The 15772-nt window shown below is 37.7% G+C and overlaps 1 protein-coding gene across 10 annotated transcripts in view; it reads left to right on the top strand.

The window, feature by feature from the left end:
- FAM13B (family with sequence similarity 13 member B) overlaps positions 1 to 15772 on the top strand; it is a 66115-nt gene that overhangs the window by 35892 nt on the left and 14451 nt on the right. For 3 of the 10 annotated variants that reach the window (XM_037061113.1, XM_037061096.1, XM_037061063.1), the window contains 7 exons: positions 3868 to 3935; positions 6586 to 6634; positions 7031 to 7178; positions 9986 to 10051; positions 11455 to 11665; positions 14228 to 14357; positions 15263 to 15344. In XM_037061113.1, the coding sequence (XP_036917008.1) occupies positions 3868 to 3935; positions 6586 to 6634; positions 7031 to 7178; positions 9986 to 10051; positions 11455 to 11665; positions 14228 to 14357; positions 15263 to 15344 (754 nt within the window). The remainder of the gene's footprint in view (positions 1 to 3867; positions 3936 to 6585; positions 6635 to 7030; positions 7179 to 9985; positions 10052 to 11454; positions 11666 to 14227; positions 14358 to 15262; positions 15345 to 15772) is intronic. The other 7 variants (XM_037061140.1, XM_037061130.1, XM_037061085.1 and 4 more) reach the window with 3 other exon arrangements.

Raw genomic sequence — 15772 nt, 5'->3', positions numbered from 1 at the left:
CCACCCCACGCATGGGATCTGCTAACCGCTGCTTGTGCTCCTGGGTCGGTCCAGCTGATCTTTTCTGCCTGACTCTGCCCCTCTTACCAGTCTGGCTGAATGGTTCGTTGTTGTCGGACTTCTGTACAGTTTAATTTTTTTGTTTTGGCTGCGTTTGTGTTATTAAAACTTTGTTGTCTTTAAACTTGGTTGTGCGAGGAGGCACAGTGTTTCCACCTACGCCTCCATCTTGGCCAGAAGTCCCCCTTATTTATTTCTTAAGAAGTGTGTACACTGTCTTTCTCTGTCTGACCTATTTTATTTAACATAATGCTCTCAGCATCCATTCGTGTTGTCACAAATGGCAGGATTTCCTTTTTTATGCCTGCATAATATTCAATTGTATATATACACTATAATTTTTTAATCCATTCATTCATTGATGAACATGTAGGTTGTTTCCATGTCTTGTCTATTGTAAATAATGCTGCAGTGAGCATGAGGGTGCAGATATCTTTTCAGTTTAGTATTTTTGTTGTCTTCAGAGAAATGCCTAGAAGTGGAGTTGCTGGTAATCATTTGGTGGTTCTGTTTTTAATTTTTTGGCTTCCATGCTGTTTTCTGTAGTGGCTGTACCAATTTATATTCCCACCAACAGTGCACTGGGGTTTGCCTTTTCTCATCCTCACCAACACTTGTTATTTCTTATCTTTTTGATTATAGCTATCTAACAGGTATGAGGTACTATCTCATTGTGGTTTGGATATGTGTTTTCCTGAAGATTAGTAATGTAGAGCACCGCTTTGTGTAGCAATTGGCCATCTGTGTGTCTTTGGAAAAATGTCTATTCAGATTCTTTGCCCATTTTTATTTATTTATTTTGTATTTTTAAAAATTAATTATTTCATGATTGTATTATTAAGATTTTCTTTATTTATTTTTAGAGAGAGGGAAGGGAGGGAGAAAGAGGGAGAGAAGTATCAGTGTGTGGTTGCCTCTTGTGTGCTCCTTACCAGGGACATGGCCTGCAACCCAGGCATGTGCCCTGATTGAGAATCAAACCATTGACCCTTTGGTTCATGGGCTGGCACTCAGTCCACTGAGCCCACCAGCTGGGTCTCTCCATTTTTAATTGGATTGTTTTTTGCTATTGGGTTTTATGGGTTCTTGGTATATTTTGGATGCTAACCCCTTACCAGATACATGATTTGCAAATATTGTCTCCCATTCTGTAGCTTTGCCTTTTCATTTTATTTTTATAGTTTCTTTTGCTGTTGAGACCTCTTCAGTGTTGACCACATTAATTTAGTGGAAGAAATTGGGCTAGATTGATATATATGAAATGTACAGATAGAGTGGTGGGTATTTAGCCTATTTAAAAGAAGTAACTAGCCTGCCCTTACTGCAAAACTAGGTGGGTGTTGGAGATGGTAAGATATAGAAATAAGCAATGTGGAAGCACCAGTTATGGATGGCTAAGGAGTGGGAGGAGACCAGAGAAATCACTGGAAATGCCCATTCAGACTTTTATTACCTCCTGGCAGTCAGCTCTGACAGCCCCTAATACAGGGGTGTCAAACTCATTTTCACTGGGGGCCACATCAGCCTCACAGTTGCCTTCAAAGGGCTGAATGTAATTTCAACTTCTTAACAGTTAAACAGTAGTTACATTTATACAATCCTAAAATTATTTTGGCCCTTTGAAGGCAACCACAAGGCTTATGTGGCCCCCAGTGAAAATGAGTTGGACAGCCCTGCCCTTAGACACTGGCAGTATGATTGTGCTGCAGTTGCTGCTCCCACTGTTGTTGGCTGCTGCCGCCACCAGAACTTACTGACTTACTTGAATTGAGACCGAGTGCCTTAGACCTCCTTTTGAGGATCTCACTCTCTGTGGTGAAGGATAGGAAAAAAATATGGGCTATTTTGGTAGCTGATATTTTAGAAAAAATAAGTTCTCCTCTACCCGTGTACAAAGGAAGAATGTTTTATGTAGCATGAATTCTGAGAAAGTAAAACTTCTTCAAGTGATGAAACATATTTTAGTTTTTAAAGAAAGTATTGTGTGTTTCCCTGCCATTACATTGAAAGTCTGGCCATATGCCTGTTATGTATGAGGTCTAACCTGACTCTAGTAACTCTCACTTTTCTTTGGGGCATGATATGGATCACAGTTCTGTACTTGAGTCTAAACATCATCTGTTTGCTTCACTGCTGGTCAGTCATCTTTTTCTTCTGTCACTACATTTTTCTTTTTTATTGCCTACAATTGTCTTTTTATTTGCTACTTTCCACCATTTGTTTAAGTATTTTTTTGCCTAATTTCTCTCTGGAGGGTATGTGGGTATTAAATATATCAATTTTTATAGTTCATTTCAATTGTATCATTGTAAAAAGAATTGTAGGTTGAGTAAGACCTGGTGATGTTAAAGTATGCTTTTGTAATAGAACTTTATACTTTTTCTTATAAGCTATTTATTTGATTCTTTACCAATAACCGAGATGGGCAAATAAATTATTATTATTATGCTCATACTTATAATGAGGAAGATAGAGCTGGGACTTAATTTGGTTCTTTGCATAAAATATCAAGGCTCATTTTAAATATTGGGTCTGGGTAATAATTATTTCATGTATCCAGAAACCTTCATATTTAAAAATGAAGGTACTGTATTCTAGAGGGTTGAAGGTTGCGTGAAGTCTATTTCTAGATACCAGTGGTTCTCATGCTTTGGGTCTCAGGATCTCTTTATACTCTTAAAAGTTATTGAGGATGCCATAAAGCTATTGTTGTATGTCAGTCAGCATTTACTGTATTAGAAATGAAAACTGAAAAATAAAAAATGTTTATTAATCTACTTAAATAGGTTGCTTTTCTTAATAAAAACAGCTGTTTTATTTAAAAATTAATAATTTTTAATTCTATTCAATTTTATTTTAATAAAATTAAAAAATTATTAAAATTTTTTATTTTGAGGAATGACATGTTTTGTACAAATGTATTCATTGTACAAATGTTCTTAATGCCTGTATGACTTCATAGAAGTTAGCTGGATTCTCATATCTGCTTCTGCCTACATTCAGTCTGTTTCTGTAGGTTCCTTTGTTTGAAGTATGTGAGGACAATTTAGCCTTACAGAGATATATCATTTGAAAAGGAAGAAGTATTTTATTAGCTTTTTTCAGATAATTATGGACTGTCTTTTATATTAAACAAAGCTGGACCAGTGGTAGTTTCTTAAGAATATAAGAAGAATTTATTCTTTTGTTGATTTTAGAACTGGTGATCAAAAACCCTAAAAAAGGTTGCATAATTTGTAGTGATACACGTGATGCACAGGGCATTTGTGTTAGAGTTGGTAGGTATGCATTTTGGGGAGGAATAGGAAGGGGATGGTGTTATTTAAGCCCATTAAGAAATGGGGAGAAGAGTTCTTACATGTTTCTCAGCTTCACAGTCATTTCAAATAAATGTAATAAAGGGATCTGGTGGACTGCATGATTCCCCTGTTATCAACTTCTGTTTGTGGCCAAGGAGGAGGAGAAGCTGCAATTGGCAAGTTGGGACCCCAAAACCATCATTTTTGGAGGCGAAAATTCTGAGGAGGGAGAAAGAATGCCATAGTGTAGTAGTAGCAGTACCTGCTACCTAGTGGGAAATGAGAAATGCAGGGTCCTCATTTTACACATCCAGCCATATGTACACATAAACACTTGACTCAGGTATTGAGGAAGATAAAATATTCTCCAACACCTATACACTATTGTAAATAGTCTTTAAAGAGGGGCATTTGACTAACTTATAATCTGCTACCCTACTTTAGATTGGAAATTTCTTCTCATATATGAGTATTGGGAGCTCCATTAATGCAGTGGTGTTCTTTTTAGCAGTCTGTAGGTATACTGTTAGAGCCATGTGGTGACCATGGGGATAGTGAAGACGGCTGTCTTGAGAGGTAAGCATTTTCTCCTCTTGCTCATTAAGTAACCATTTTGAGAATTGGAGCTCTTAAATTTGGGGGTGAAATTTTTATGTGCTTCTATTATAGCATATTTTAGATAATCTAAAGAACCAAGGTTCTTGTTTTAATGGTCAGCATAAGCATATTAATTTCAAAGGGGTGTGGGTCCAAACAGACATTAGTTACAACTTGGAAAACATTCAGAGGGGTGAACACCATGCCTTGGAGACACTTAAAACTTTCACTTGACTAGAACAAGTGGGAATTTATTGATATTTTTCTTAAATTGATTTTAGAGAGAGAAGAAAGGAGAGAAAGAGCGAGAGAGATCAGCTTGTTGTTCCACTTATTTATGTGTTCATTGGTTGATTTTTGTATGTGTCCTGACGGAGTATTAGACCCACCACCTTGGTGTATCAGGAGGATGCTCTCACCAGCTGAGCTACCTGGCCAGGGTGGGAATCTATAGATGTTCTGAATACACCTTTCAGTGTATCATAGTCTTGGAACTGTGGATGACTAACTGAAAGACTGTAGCATATTTGCTTGCACAGATATATATATATATAGGATGTTTTTGTTCCTCCTCCTCTTGGTATCTACCAATACTGACTTTAAAAAAATTATTTTTATTAAATTGAGGTAACTTTAGTTAATAACATTATATAAGTTTCAGGTATACAACATTATAATTCAATATCTATATACTCTATTGCGTGTTCACTAAAGTTTAGTTTCCTTTTGTTGCCAATATTTGACCCTCTTTTCCCAATTTGCTTTTCCCTTCCCTCTTTTCCTCTGGTAAGCTCCATTCTGTTGTCTGTAACTATGAGTTTGTTTTAGTTTGTTTTGTCAGTTTGTTTGTTGCATTTTGTTTTATATTCCACATAAGAGTGAAATCATACGGTTTTTGTTTTTTCTTTTATCTCCTGATTTACTTCACTTAGCATAACCATCTTACGCAGTTGGTGCTTGTTTACCTCCTTGGCCAGCAGTAATGGGAAGGGGATTCCTTGAGGCAATGAATATCTCAGCCATCTGTAGTCTCCATAGATACTCAATAGAAAGAGTCCCTTTGAACAGAAGCTTTCTAGAATGTTTTAAGTAACCATGTAGGTTTTGGATTTTGTTCCCCCTTTTATGATTCTTTAAGATGTTGCTTAGAAGTGTGTTGTAACTTTCTTCAGAAAGATAATTGATATTCCGAAAACAATTCAGTAATAAAGTTGCAGACTAGGTTGTACATACTGAGAAATTCCAAACAGCATTATTAAACTTGGCAATAATGCCACTGTCTCTTTTAATTGTGAGTAGGAAACCTATTCCCTGAGGGTAAGTAAATTCTTTAGAGCCCCATCTCTGGACCACCCCTCTCCTCTGAAGGTCCACAGATTTTCTGCTCACAGCAGTTCCCTGTGCTTCCTTTCAGGAGGCAGGAATGATCCTCTTCCAGCCCAGGGAGTATTGGAGATATGGGCTGAAGATGTAAGATTAACAGCATAAACAGGCATCCCCAGAATGATGACATCTGGATTTGGTAGAACAATAAGGATCCAAGTAGTGAGGACCCAATCTTTTTGGAATAAACTTTCCTCTTCAACTTGTGTATAGGTTAGCAAACTTGTTTTTAGATCCAAAGAGTTTCTTGGTTAGGTGGATTTTACAAGGTTGTATGTTTAATACTCATGTTTCTCGAATTTAGGTGATTAGGTCTTCTAGTCTGTCAGGGTAGAATTTAGCTCATTCCACCGCTTGCTCCTACTCTAAGCAAAGGAAAGCCTTTAAGTTTGCAAGGGAATTTAGCTGTTCTCATCCTCAGTAAGAATAAGGTCATTGGTAGATGAGGAGATGGCTTGCCATGTCTAGATCACGACCTGTCTTCTGAATGCACACTCTGTTTTGGCAGGGTAGAAGCAGCACCTTCGTGTATCATGGTACATCGCCACAGAGTTTTTAGGGAGAACTTTCCTACAGTAGGTATATTGATAACCTGCTGTGAAATTAGATGCTCTGTCGACTGGTCATATAGGTAGAGATCATTTGTGACAGCTTGCTGTCACAGTTGTTTTAAATAGGGGTGGTTTTGTTGGTGAAATAAGAGGTGAATATAAATTTTTTAAAATTTTCAGCTTGTTACTATATTTTTGAGAAGGGAGAGCTTTAGAAGTAGTAAACTTGCTTTGATTGTAATAGAACACAATCAGATTTAAAATACAGGACATAGCTATACCTTTTAAAAATCATCTTTTAAAAGAAAAAAATATCCCAGAGTGGGGGAGTATAAAACTATTTGGTAAAAGCTAATATTTGTTTTTAAAAATCTTTCTCATTATACATTCGATCCTTTTGGTTTTTGTGTATTATGGATTTTATTTTAAGGTTATTGTTGGTTTTGTGTGTGCTTGTGTGGGAGGGTGGTGAATGTTATTTAATTTTTCTAACCTGAAGTGTTTCTGTGGATCTCTTCAGTAGTGTGTGATTTCCAGATACAGGGCTCCAAAGAACGGGCATGTGCCTAGTTGTCATTCTTCTCTCACATTGTAAATGCTAACTGTATGGGGAAGAGAGGAATCTAGGTAAGCAATATGCAGTGAGAGTAACCTATTTATTCTTAAAGGACTAATAACTTTATTTGTATTTTTAGGAAAGAGTATTTGTCATTTGACAGTGATCAATTGTCACACTTGATTCTGGTAAGACTTATTTTTTTCTTATGGTTCTTAAAAATTTGACTAGGCTTTATCTACCAGTTATATCTGGCTTTTAACTCAGGTTGTATAGGTTTCAAGGAGGTTTAATGTAGGTATTCTTAATAATGTTCTACAGTCAAAGTAGCACTTAATTTGCTACTTTTGGTTACAAGAACTTAGGTATGAAAACACTTTCCTGAATTTGTGATCCAAACTTTGTCTCTTACCTAGTAAGACATATTATAAAACTGCAACTTATATTTGAAAATTGTTTGGATGGTGGGAGTGGGACAGGCACAATGAACTAATGAAGACTCCACAAGTATATGTGCTGGTTGTCTTTAAGCTGTGTATGAAAAGCGTCTTGGTTGTGAATATATTCTTTATTTTAAAATTCAGGATTCTCATAGCAAGATATGTGATTTGAATGCCAACCCTGAATCAGAAGCGCTGGGAGATCAAAGTGTTGGAGTTCAGGGAGAAGCAGCGAGTGTCCAAGTTCCACATCTAGATCTCAAGAGTGTTTCTGATGGTGATAAATGGGAAGGTAATTTCACCCACACATACTATTTTCCTAATAATGCTCTTTGTAACTGAAATTGCCCAGAGTAATAGTGAGATTACTGCCCTTTTCTGGACAAACTTACTGATTTTGATTTTCTGGTATGTTTTTTCTTTTTCATATAAGAGTGAGTGAATGTTTTTACTCAAATGTGCTAATGAGATTATGGAGCAACTATCTCTTATGTTTTATCTGATCTATTAGCTTTGAAGATCAGTGTTAGAACTGACTAAAAAAAAAATCAAGCTACTAAGATAGGCTTTTGTTAATTGTTAAACTAGGTGATATTGACCAGTCTTTGAAAGTCCAGTATGTTCGTGCTTAGGGGTCTTACTACTTTAAAAGAGGAGGCTTGCCCTAACTGGAATGGTGGCTCAGTTGGTTGGGGTGCATATGAGAGGCAGCTGATGGATGTTTCTCCCCCGCATCAATGTTTCTCTCCCTCTTTCTCTCCCCCTTCCCCTATAAATAAACAAAGTTTAAAGAGGGAGGCTTGTATATAGCTACCTCTTCTTTATGATCATCAGGGATATTTTTTTTAAATGATCTTCAGGTGCATTTCTATGCAAATACTGTACTATATCTTCCCTGTATTAGGTTGTGTTATGAAGTTTGGGAGCAGGTTCCTAGCAATTTTTGCAGAGGAGAGAAGTTTGAATTTAAATTAAAAAAGCCAGACACATCAGTATATGTATTTGTCAAAGCTCAGCAAATGAAGGTCCACAGATTTTCTGCTCACAGCAGTTCCCTGTGTTTGGATTTTATTATGTTTTCCATTTTTATCAAAAGAAGCAAAAACTAAATAAATATTGAACTCCAGTGATGTATTTACAAATCCATCACTAAAGTGTTTATGGGGAAGTGTGCTGATACCTGCATTTTAATTCAAATTCAAGAATAAATAAAATGGTTAATAGAATAGATAAGTGTTATAAAGCAAGTATAGTCTGGTGTCAGTGGTAGAATCTAAGTAATTGATATATGGATGTTCAGTGTAAAATTCTGTAAATTTGCCTGTATATTTGTAAACTTTCAAATAAAATGTTGGAGTAGGCAGTAGAAGCAAGCAACAGATTTGACCCAGGAGGCCGTTTGGATCATACACCTTCTTTGATAAAGAGACAATGAGGCAACTCAGGAATCTTAAATAAAGTTCCATGTTTGTTCATGTGGATGAAGATCCCTTGGTTATCTCACCCTTGGGAATTTAGCAAAACCCTTACAGTGGCAGTAGCAAGAGGAACTGCAGTACCACTACCATGGACTCCTTTTGCCGCCTCAAGTCTGTTCATCTGATCACAGTTGGAGTGTTTTTATATATCTATATTTATTTTTAAGAAATAGTTTTTAAAGTCGCAAGTCATTGTCTGTGCCAGCCTTTATACTGCTGTCCTCTCTTTCCCCTTGTATTTTTTGTCTAGATGTTTGTCATGCCCAGTAGAATATTATGTGTCTTAATTTAGACTGATACACAAGTCAGGAAGTTGTATTTCATTTGCTTTGTTCTGGGTTATTCAAGACCTTTAGAATTCATGACGATGCTCCCCAGAGTTAGGAGATGTTATCCTGGGGGCAGTGAAGATCAAATGTCCCTCTAGTTATTTCTCCTGGCATAGTTGCTGGAAAGGAGGGATGGTCTGCAGACCGTCCCTGGAGCAGCCATGGGAGAGGAGTCTTTGAGAGATAAGGCTGCATTCTGACAGAGGACCTAAACACTCCTTCTCTTGGAGAATGAAGCCCGTCGCAGTCCTGAAAGTCCTCTTTTTAAGTGTTAAGCATAGAAGAGCAATTGTTTTTCATTGTTTGAGAAGATAGGACATTGTCTGTCTAGCTTCAGCTTTCTGGAGACTTCCCCAAAGGGAACCTAATGGCTGGGCTTTCTTTCTCTGTCAGAATCCACCCCTTAATAGCTTGTGATATGGAAGGAAAATAACTGTGGACTACTGATCCCTGATATTCAGTGCCTGAGCTGCCCTTACTATCCTTCTTGCTCATTAGCTTTGACAAGACAATGCAGGCCTCCTTGTGGCACTGCAGGAAGCGGGGTCAGAGAGCAAAGAGTAATAGACAACTGAGTGAATTTCTTAGACTGGAGCACTTCACGGGCTTGGGAGAGTGCCTGTTAGCAGACCATGATGTTCCTTCCTACTTTGCCACCAGTACAAAGATTGATTTTCTACAACAAGTAGTTAGGATATTCTAAATAAAGTTCTTAAGAGGCTGAATTACTTTATACCTTAGATAACTTGGAATCAGAGGCATGCCTTGTTTGAATGTGACTCTTAGTATTCACAGGCAGGTAGCACATACCATATCTACCCACCAGGATGAATTTGTAGCAGCTGTTTCAAAAGGTGTTGGCTTTTAATGGAAGTGGACAACATTTTTGGTTCAGATTTTCTCCTGCTAATTCTTGAATGGAAAACAATAGGATCTTGTCAAATTGCAATCAGTGGGAGATATTTTTCTGTTAAGTCAATTATACTGAAAAGCTTCAAATAGTACCACTTTAAGAGTTTCCATTTCTCTAGTTTTATGTTTGAGTTTTAAGAAAACAGTACTATTTTGATTTTTTTGCCTTGCTTGCTTAAATGGAAATGTATGTTTGTGTTTGTTTTTAAAGTTTTCATTAGTAGTAATTTCTTTGAATAAAGTTTTTTAGCTGAATGCCTAACTGGTTTTAGGGAAATGTTTTTGGTATCTTTGGCTTTGTGTTAGTTATGTGTATGGTTTGTTCTGACTGTGCTGTGTGTTCACTTTAGTATTTTTTGCCATTTTTTCCATTTTATTAGCGTCATGCCCTATCACTTTTCCCCTCATTGATTTCAAAACAATGCACCTGCAGAGAGATGGGGAGGGTAAGTATGGTTCACCATAGTTTAGTTTTTTTGCCTCTTTATGGTTCACTTTGTTTGCCTTTCTTCTTAGCCCTTCTCCTGCTGTCCCCATGTAGTAGGAAAACTGGTCTGGGTTAAAAATGGTACCCAGAAAAAAATTGTTTCTGTTACTTTTCTTTTTTCTTAAAATAGGAGATTTCTTGTTAAATGTTTATTACTAGTTACTTATTTGCTGGGAAGCAGGTACAAGGGTTCTGAAAATCACTTTATTGCTGGGTTTATTGTGGGATTGCACGCTTTGTATTAAAATTTTAGTTATCAGATTAATCATGGCTTTAAAAACTAACTAAATTATGTTTTCATTACCCTGAAAAAAATGTAATCTTTAAATTGCTAATGCGTAAAGTAAAAAAACTAAATTACTAAAGTTGCAATCTTAGCTATTGTGTGAAGAGAAAGAAAACGGGATTCCTGATTGCTGACACTGTCAAGCCATCTTTGCATCCAGAAATACTTTCATTATTGTTAATAGATACAACATCAAAGTTTTAAACTGTAGTTATAAATAAAGTTAATGTTGTAGATGAAAAAGTGAAAAGTGTCTCTCCTCCCCCGCAGACTCCAGTGACACCTGAAGTTAATTTTATATTTGGAGTATGCTTGTGCACTCTGTGTTTATCTGTATGTGTTATATGTAATTAAATCTTTTATGTGCAAAGATATTAAATATATCAACATGGGTTTTTTTGAGAACTTACAGAATAAACAATAAAAGAAATGTGTTTAAGAAAGACTATTGCTATTAAATTATGTCTTGATAATATTGTTGGGTGTTTAATTATTAAAGTGTGTATTAAATGCAGGAATCTTGCAACAGAAGGTAACCACCACAGTTTAATCTTAGAGGCCAGTTGCTGTTAGATGGGTTAGCCACTCGTTTGGAAATGTTAGAATTCTTTTGCAGTTAGAGAACTTCGTTTGGTGAGTGTTCTTCCTAAATTCCACTTTTTCTTAACATCGCTCCTTGACTGTAAGGGGCAATTGTTCCCCTGGCGGCTTTTGGCTAAGTCAAATTCCTAACTAACGACTTTTTGTTGTTTCTAAATGAGGACTTTCCCTACTTGAAAAATAACGTTTGATATCATTTTAAAGAGCTTGACAGTGTCCTTTTTTGCTTTGTGACTGAGTTCAGAAATTTAAATAGAGTTCTGGGCTGAAAAATGAAACTCAGGTGGTTTTAAACTCTATTAGGTTTGATGAAGATACTGGTGTATGTATTTTCCTTTTTAAAAAAAAGTATTATAAATATTAATATGAAACACCACCTAATGATGTGAGTTACAGAACATATGCTGATACTGTGTAACCTTTATTCTACATGGAAACCAGAGACCCATGGTACTATTCTTTGTGTTTGATTTCAGAGCCGTTTCCTGCTTTTAAGTCTTGGCAGGAAGACTCTGAGTCTGGAGAAGCTCAGCTCTCCCCACAAGCTGGAAGAATGAATCATCACCCCCTGGAAGAGGACTTTCCTCCAGTGTTATCACACCGTAGTTTAGATTTTGGGCAAAGCCAGCGTTTCCTACATGATCCAGAAACGTTGGCTTCCTCATCTAAAGCACTTTCTTTTGCTAGGTATGTGATTTTTTATGTACTTATGCACAACGGTGATTCCTATTATGTACCCAAATCCTTTGAGATATTTAATTCTCTAGACCTGTAGTTCTCTCTCCTATTTCATAAAGCACGTTTTTGTAACTTAATTTTTTGGATTTCTGAATTCTGGGTTTGTTGAGGTATACAGTTTGGTATTTGCTGTCTAATAGAATTTTTCTCAGGATGTATTTATTCATTTAATCTTCATGATTGAAATACCGAACTCTGGAAGGAAAGCAGCAAGTGGAACTCACCAACCCTTAATGTTTTCGTTGTCAAAACTTTCTTTTTTTTAAAATATGTTTTACTGATTATGCCATTACAGTTGTCCCATTTTCCCCCTTTTATTCCACTCCCCCCGCACACTCCCTCCCCCCATTCCCCCCCGCTTTAGTTCGTCCATGTGTCAGAAGTTCTTTAGATTCTGTATTTCCCATACTATTCTTGTCCTCCCCCTATCTATTTTCTCCCCACCGTCTATGCTACTTATAGTCTGTACCTTTTCCCCTCTCTCCTCCTCCCACTCCCCTGTTGCTAATCCTCCATGTGATCTCCATTTCTATGGTTCCGCTACTGATCTAGCTGTCCTCTTAGTTTCCTTTTGTTTTAGGTGTGGTTGTTAATAACTGTGAGTTTGCTGTCCTTTCACTGTTCATAGTTTTCATCTGCTTTTTCTTAGATAAGTCCCTTTAGCATTTCATATAATAAGGGCTTGGTGATGATGAACTCCTTGAACTTAACCTTATCTGAAAAGTACTTTATCTGCCCTTCCATTCTAAATGAAAGCTTTGCTGGATAGAGCAATCTTGGCTGTAGGTCTTTGGATTTTATGACTTGGAATACTTCTTTCCAGCCCCCTCTTGCCTGTAAGGTCTCTCTTGAGAAATCCGCTGATAGTCTGATGGGAACTCCTTTGTAGGTGACTGTCCCCTTATCTCTTGCTGCTTCTAGGATTCTCTCCTTCATTTTAATCTTGGCTAATGTAATGATGATGTGCCTTGGTATGTTCCCTCTTGGGTCCAACTTCTTTGGGACTCTCTGAGCTTCCTGGATTTCCTGGAAGTCTGTTTCCTTTGCCAGATTGGGGAAGTTCTCCTTTATTATTTGTTCAAATAAGTGTTCCACTTGTTGCTCTCCCTCTTCCCCTTCTGGTACCCCTATAATTCAGATGTTGGAACGTTTAAAGATGTCCTGGAAGTTCCTAAGCCTCTCCTCATGTTTTTGAATTCTTGTTTCTTCATTCTTTTCTGTTTGGTCATTTTCTTCTTCCTTCTGGTCCACTCCCTTGATTTGAGCCCCAGTTTCCTTTCCATCACTATTGGTTTCCTGTGCATTTCCCCTCATTTCAATTAGTTTAGCCTTCATTTGTTCCTCTAATTTGTGACTAAAATCAGCCAGTTCTGTGAGCATCCTGATCACCAGTGTTTTGAACTGTGCATCTGAAAGGTTGGCTATCTCTTGGGCGCTTAGAAGTATTGGCTCTGGGACTTTGAGCTGTTCTTCTCGAGCCATAATGTTTTGGCATGTTCGCTCCTGTTATGCATGAGAGGTGGAGGCTTAGGTTTTCACCAGGGCAGGGCAACCCACTTTGCTGGGTTGTGATGCTGTATGTGGGGCGGGGTCAGAGAGGGGCAATGGCGCCTCTTGTTACACATTTTCTCTCTCAGATTTTGGTCCCCTCTGCTGCTTCCCACAAGCAAACTGGGCCCTCCTGGTGCCAGCTCCCAGGTGTGTGGGCCTGTGCACCCTCCAATACCCTGTGGGTCTCTCCAACAAACTCTCTGTGAGCCTGGGAGCCTCTCCCTGCACCTTGACCCTGGAAAGTTTTTCCAGTTGGTGCTTTTAGGCTTTAATTCCCATTGCTGGAGCCCTAGCCTGGGTGGTCTGTCTCACTGCCCACTCCTTTGCCTGGTTTATCTGAGTGAGTGTGTGACCACAGTCAGCCAGCCACCTTGCACCCTCACTGGGTCTGCCCATTGCCACCCCACACCTAGGATCTGCAAACTGCCACCTGTGCGCCTGGGTCGGTCTGGCCACTTTTTCCTGCATGAACCCACTCCAATGCCTCTGATTCCGCCCCTCTTACTGGTCTGGCGGAATGGTTCATTGTTGTTGTCGTCGGACTTTGGTACCATTCAATTTTCTCTCTGTTCTGGTTGCGTTCTGGTTTCTAAATCTTTGTTGTTCATAAACTTGGTTGTGTGAGGAGGCACAGTATTTCCACCTATGCCTCCATCTTGGCTGGAAGTCTGTTGTCAAAACTTTCAATTAAATTGATTCTTAATGTCAGAAACTTTCCTTTGCAGGTTGAACACAAAGAGTGGTCTGCACTGCCCAAACAATTTCTGAATGATTCCAAATTGTTTTCGTCAGCACTTGTGTTAGCTAATTTTGTGGCATAAGTTTCTTCTTTGTGACTGTGTTTTAGTGTTAGGGATATACTTCTTAGTAATAGTATCATGTTAAATCAGGGCAATAAGAGATATGCTGTTGATAACCTGGAAATTTAACATACAGTGTTTGCCTCTTGTTTTAATTCAGGATTCGAAGATCATCCTTTAGTTCAAAAGATGAGAAAAGAGAAGACAGAACACCGTATCAGTTGGTCAAGAAACTTCAGAAAAAAATCAGACAATTTGAAGAACAATTTGAAAGGGAAAGAAATAGCAAGGTAAGTTTGTAGTATTGCCAGCATGAGGTAGATCTGTTGAAATTCGGAGGAGGAGGTTCTTTGGAGAGGATCCGTCAGTCCATCTCTTTCTTGGAAGCGAGAACCAGTCGGAGATGTCCCAAGAAGTAGTGATCATACACGTCTGAGGTTCTGTGCATCCTTGGCCTTCGGAGTGCCATACCGGTGCTCTTGCTGTCCTTTCTTAATGTCTCCGTTGGCAAAACAGCTTGTAGAATTTTTAAAGTAAATACTTTACATTTATAAATTACGTTAATCTACTTTGGCCCTCCCTTAAAAACCGTAAGTATGAAGGGAAAGAGGTGGAGAAAAGAGTTTAATTTAATAATTTTAAATAATAATTGCTCCGGCTGGCGTGGCTCAGTGGATTGAGCGCCGGCCTACAAACCAAAGGGTCTCTGGTTTGATTCCCAGTCAGGGCACAAGCCTGGGTTGTGGGCCAGGTCCCCAGTGGGGCGTGCATGAGAGACAACCACGCGTTGATGTCTTTCTCTCTGTCTTTTTCCCTCCCCTCCCTTTCCTTCTCTAAAAATAAAATCTTAAAAAAAATAAAATATAATACATAATGTAAAATGTAATAACACTAAGAAATAATTTAAATTTAACAGTAAGTTTAAGCTAATAATTTAATAATCAAAAAATAAAGTAGAAGTAGTCCTATGTAAGCATTCAGAAGATCCATATTCGAATCTGGCTTCTTCCAGTTGCTAAATCCTGCTCTGAGACCTTTACTTAATATCCTGTCTTAATATCTACTTACGGTAACACAAAAATGAGGATTGAGTGAAATCTCTGCTGTGGAAATTGTAAAATATAACCCTGACATAAGTTAACATAACTGTTGCTTACCATAAAGGTGACAGTGATTCTTTTCCTTAACTTTTCAGCCTTCATACAGTGATATTGCAGCTAATCCAAAGGTATTAAAATGGATGACAGAGCTTACCAAACTGCGGAAGCAAATTAAAGGTATAAAATATGCTACTTTTGTAGTATATTTTTATTTGAAAGCTATTCTTCATAATATTTATTAGAAGTATAATTTTGGTACTTTCATTTTTAAAAATGTATATAAAGTATTTATTTATTTATTTAATTTTTTAAGCTTTAATTGTTGTTCAGATAGTTTTCTGTCTTTTACTCCCCTCCCCTTTCCACCCCATCCCCCCTTGGTTTTGTCCATGTGTCCTTTATACTTGTTCCTGTAAGCCCTTCCTCTTTTCTTACGAAATTCCCTTCCCTCTCCCCTCTGGTCACTGTCAACCTGTTCTCATTTTGGTACTTTTAAGTCTTGGACACTGTCAAGTAAAAGTTTTCTTACAAGTATGATGAGTTGTGGCACTTTTATATATTATTTAAATGTCTTTCCTTTGTTTTTTTTCCTCATTTTTATTTTT

The sequence above is a fragment of the Sturnira hondurensis genome, unplaced genomic scaffold (genome assembly GCF_014824575.4).
Source record: "Sturnira hondurensis isolate 20B ecotype Veracruz unplaced genomic scaffold, ASM1482457v3 Scaffold0001120, whole genome shotgun sequence".
Classification (NCBI taxonomy): domain Eukaryota; kingdom Metazoa; phylum Chordata; class Mammalia; order Chiroptera; family Phyllostomidae; genus Sturnira; species Sturnira hondurensis.
Note: the sequence above shows the minus strand (reverse complement) of the source record. Positions and strands in the feature narration are given on the sequence as shown.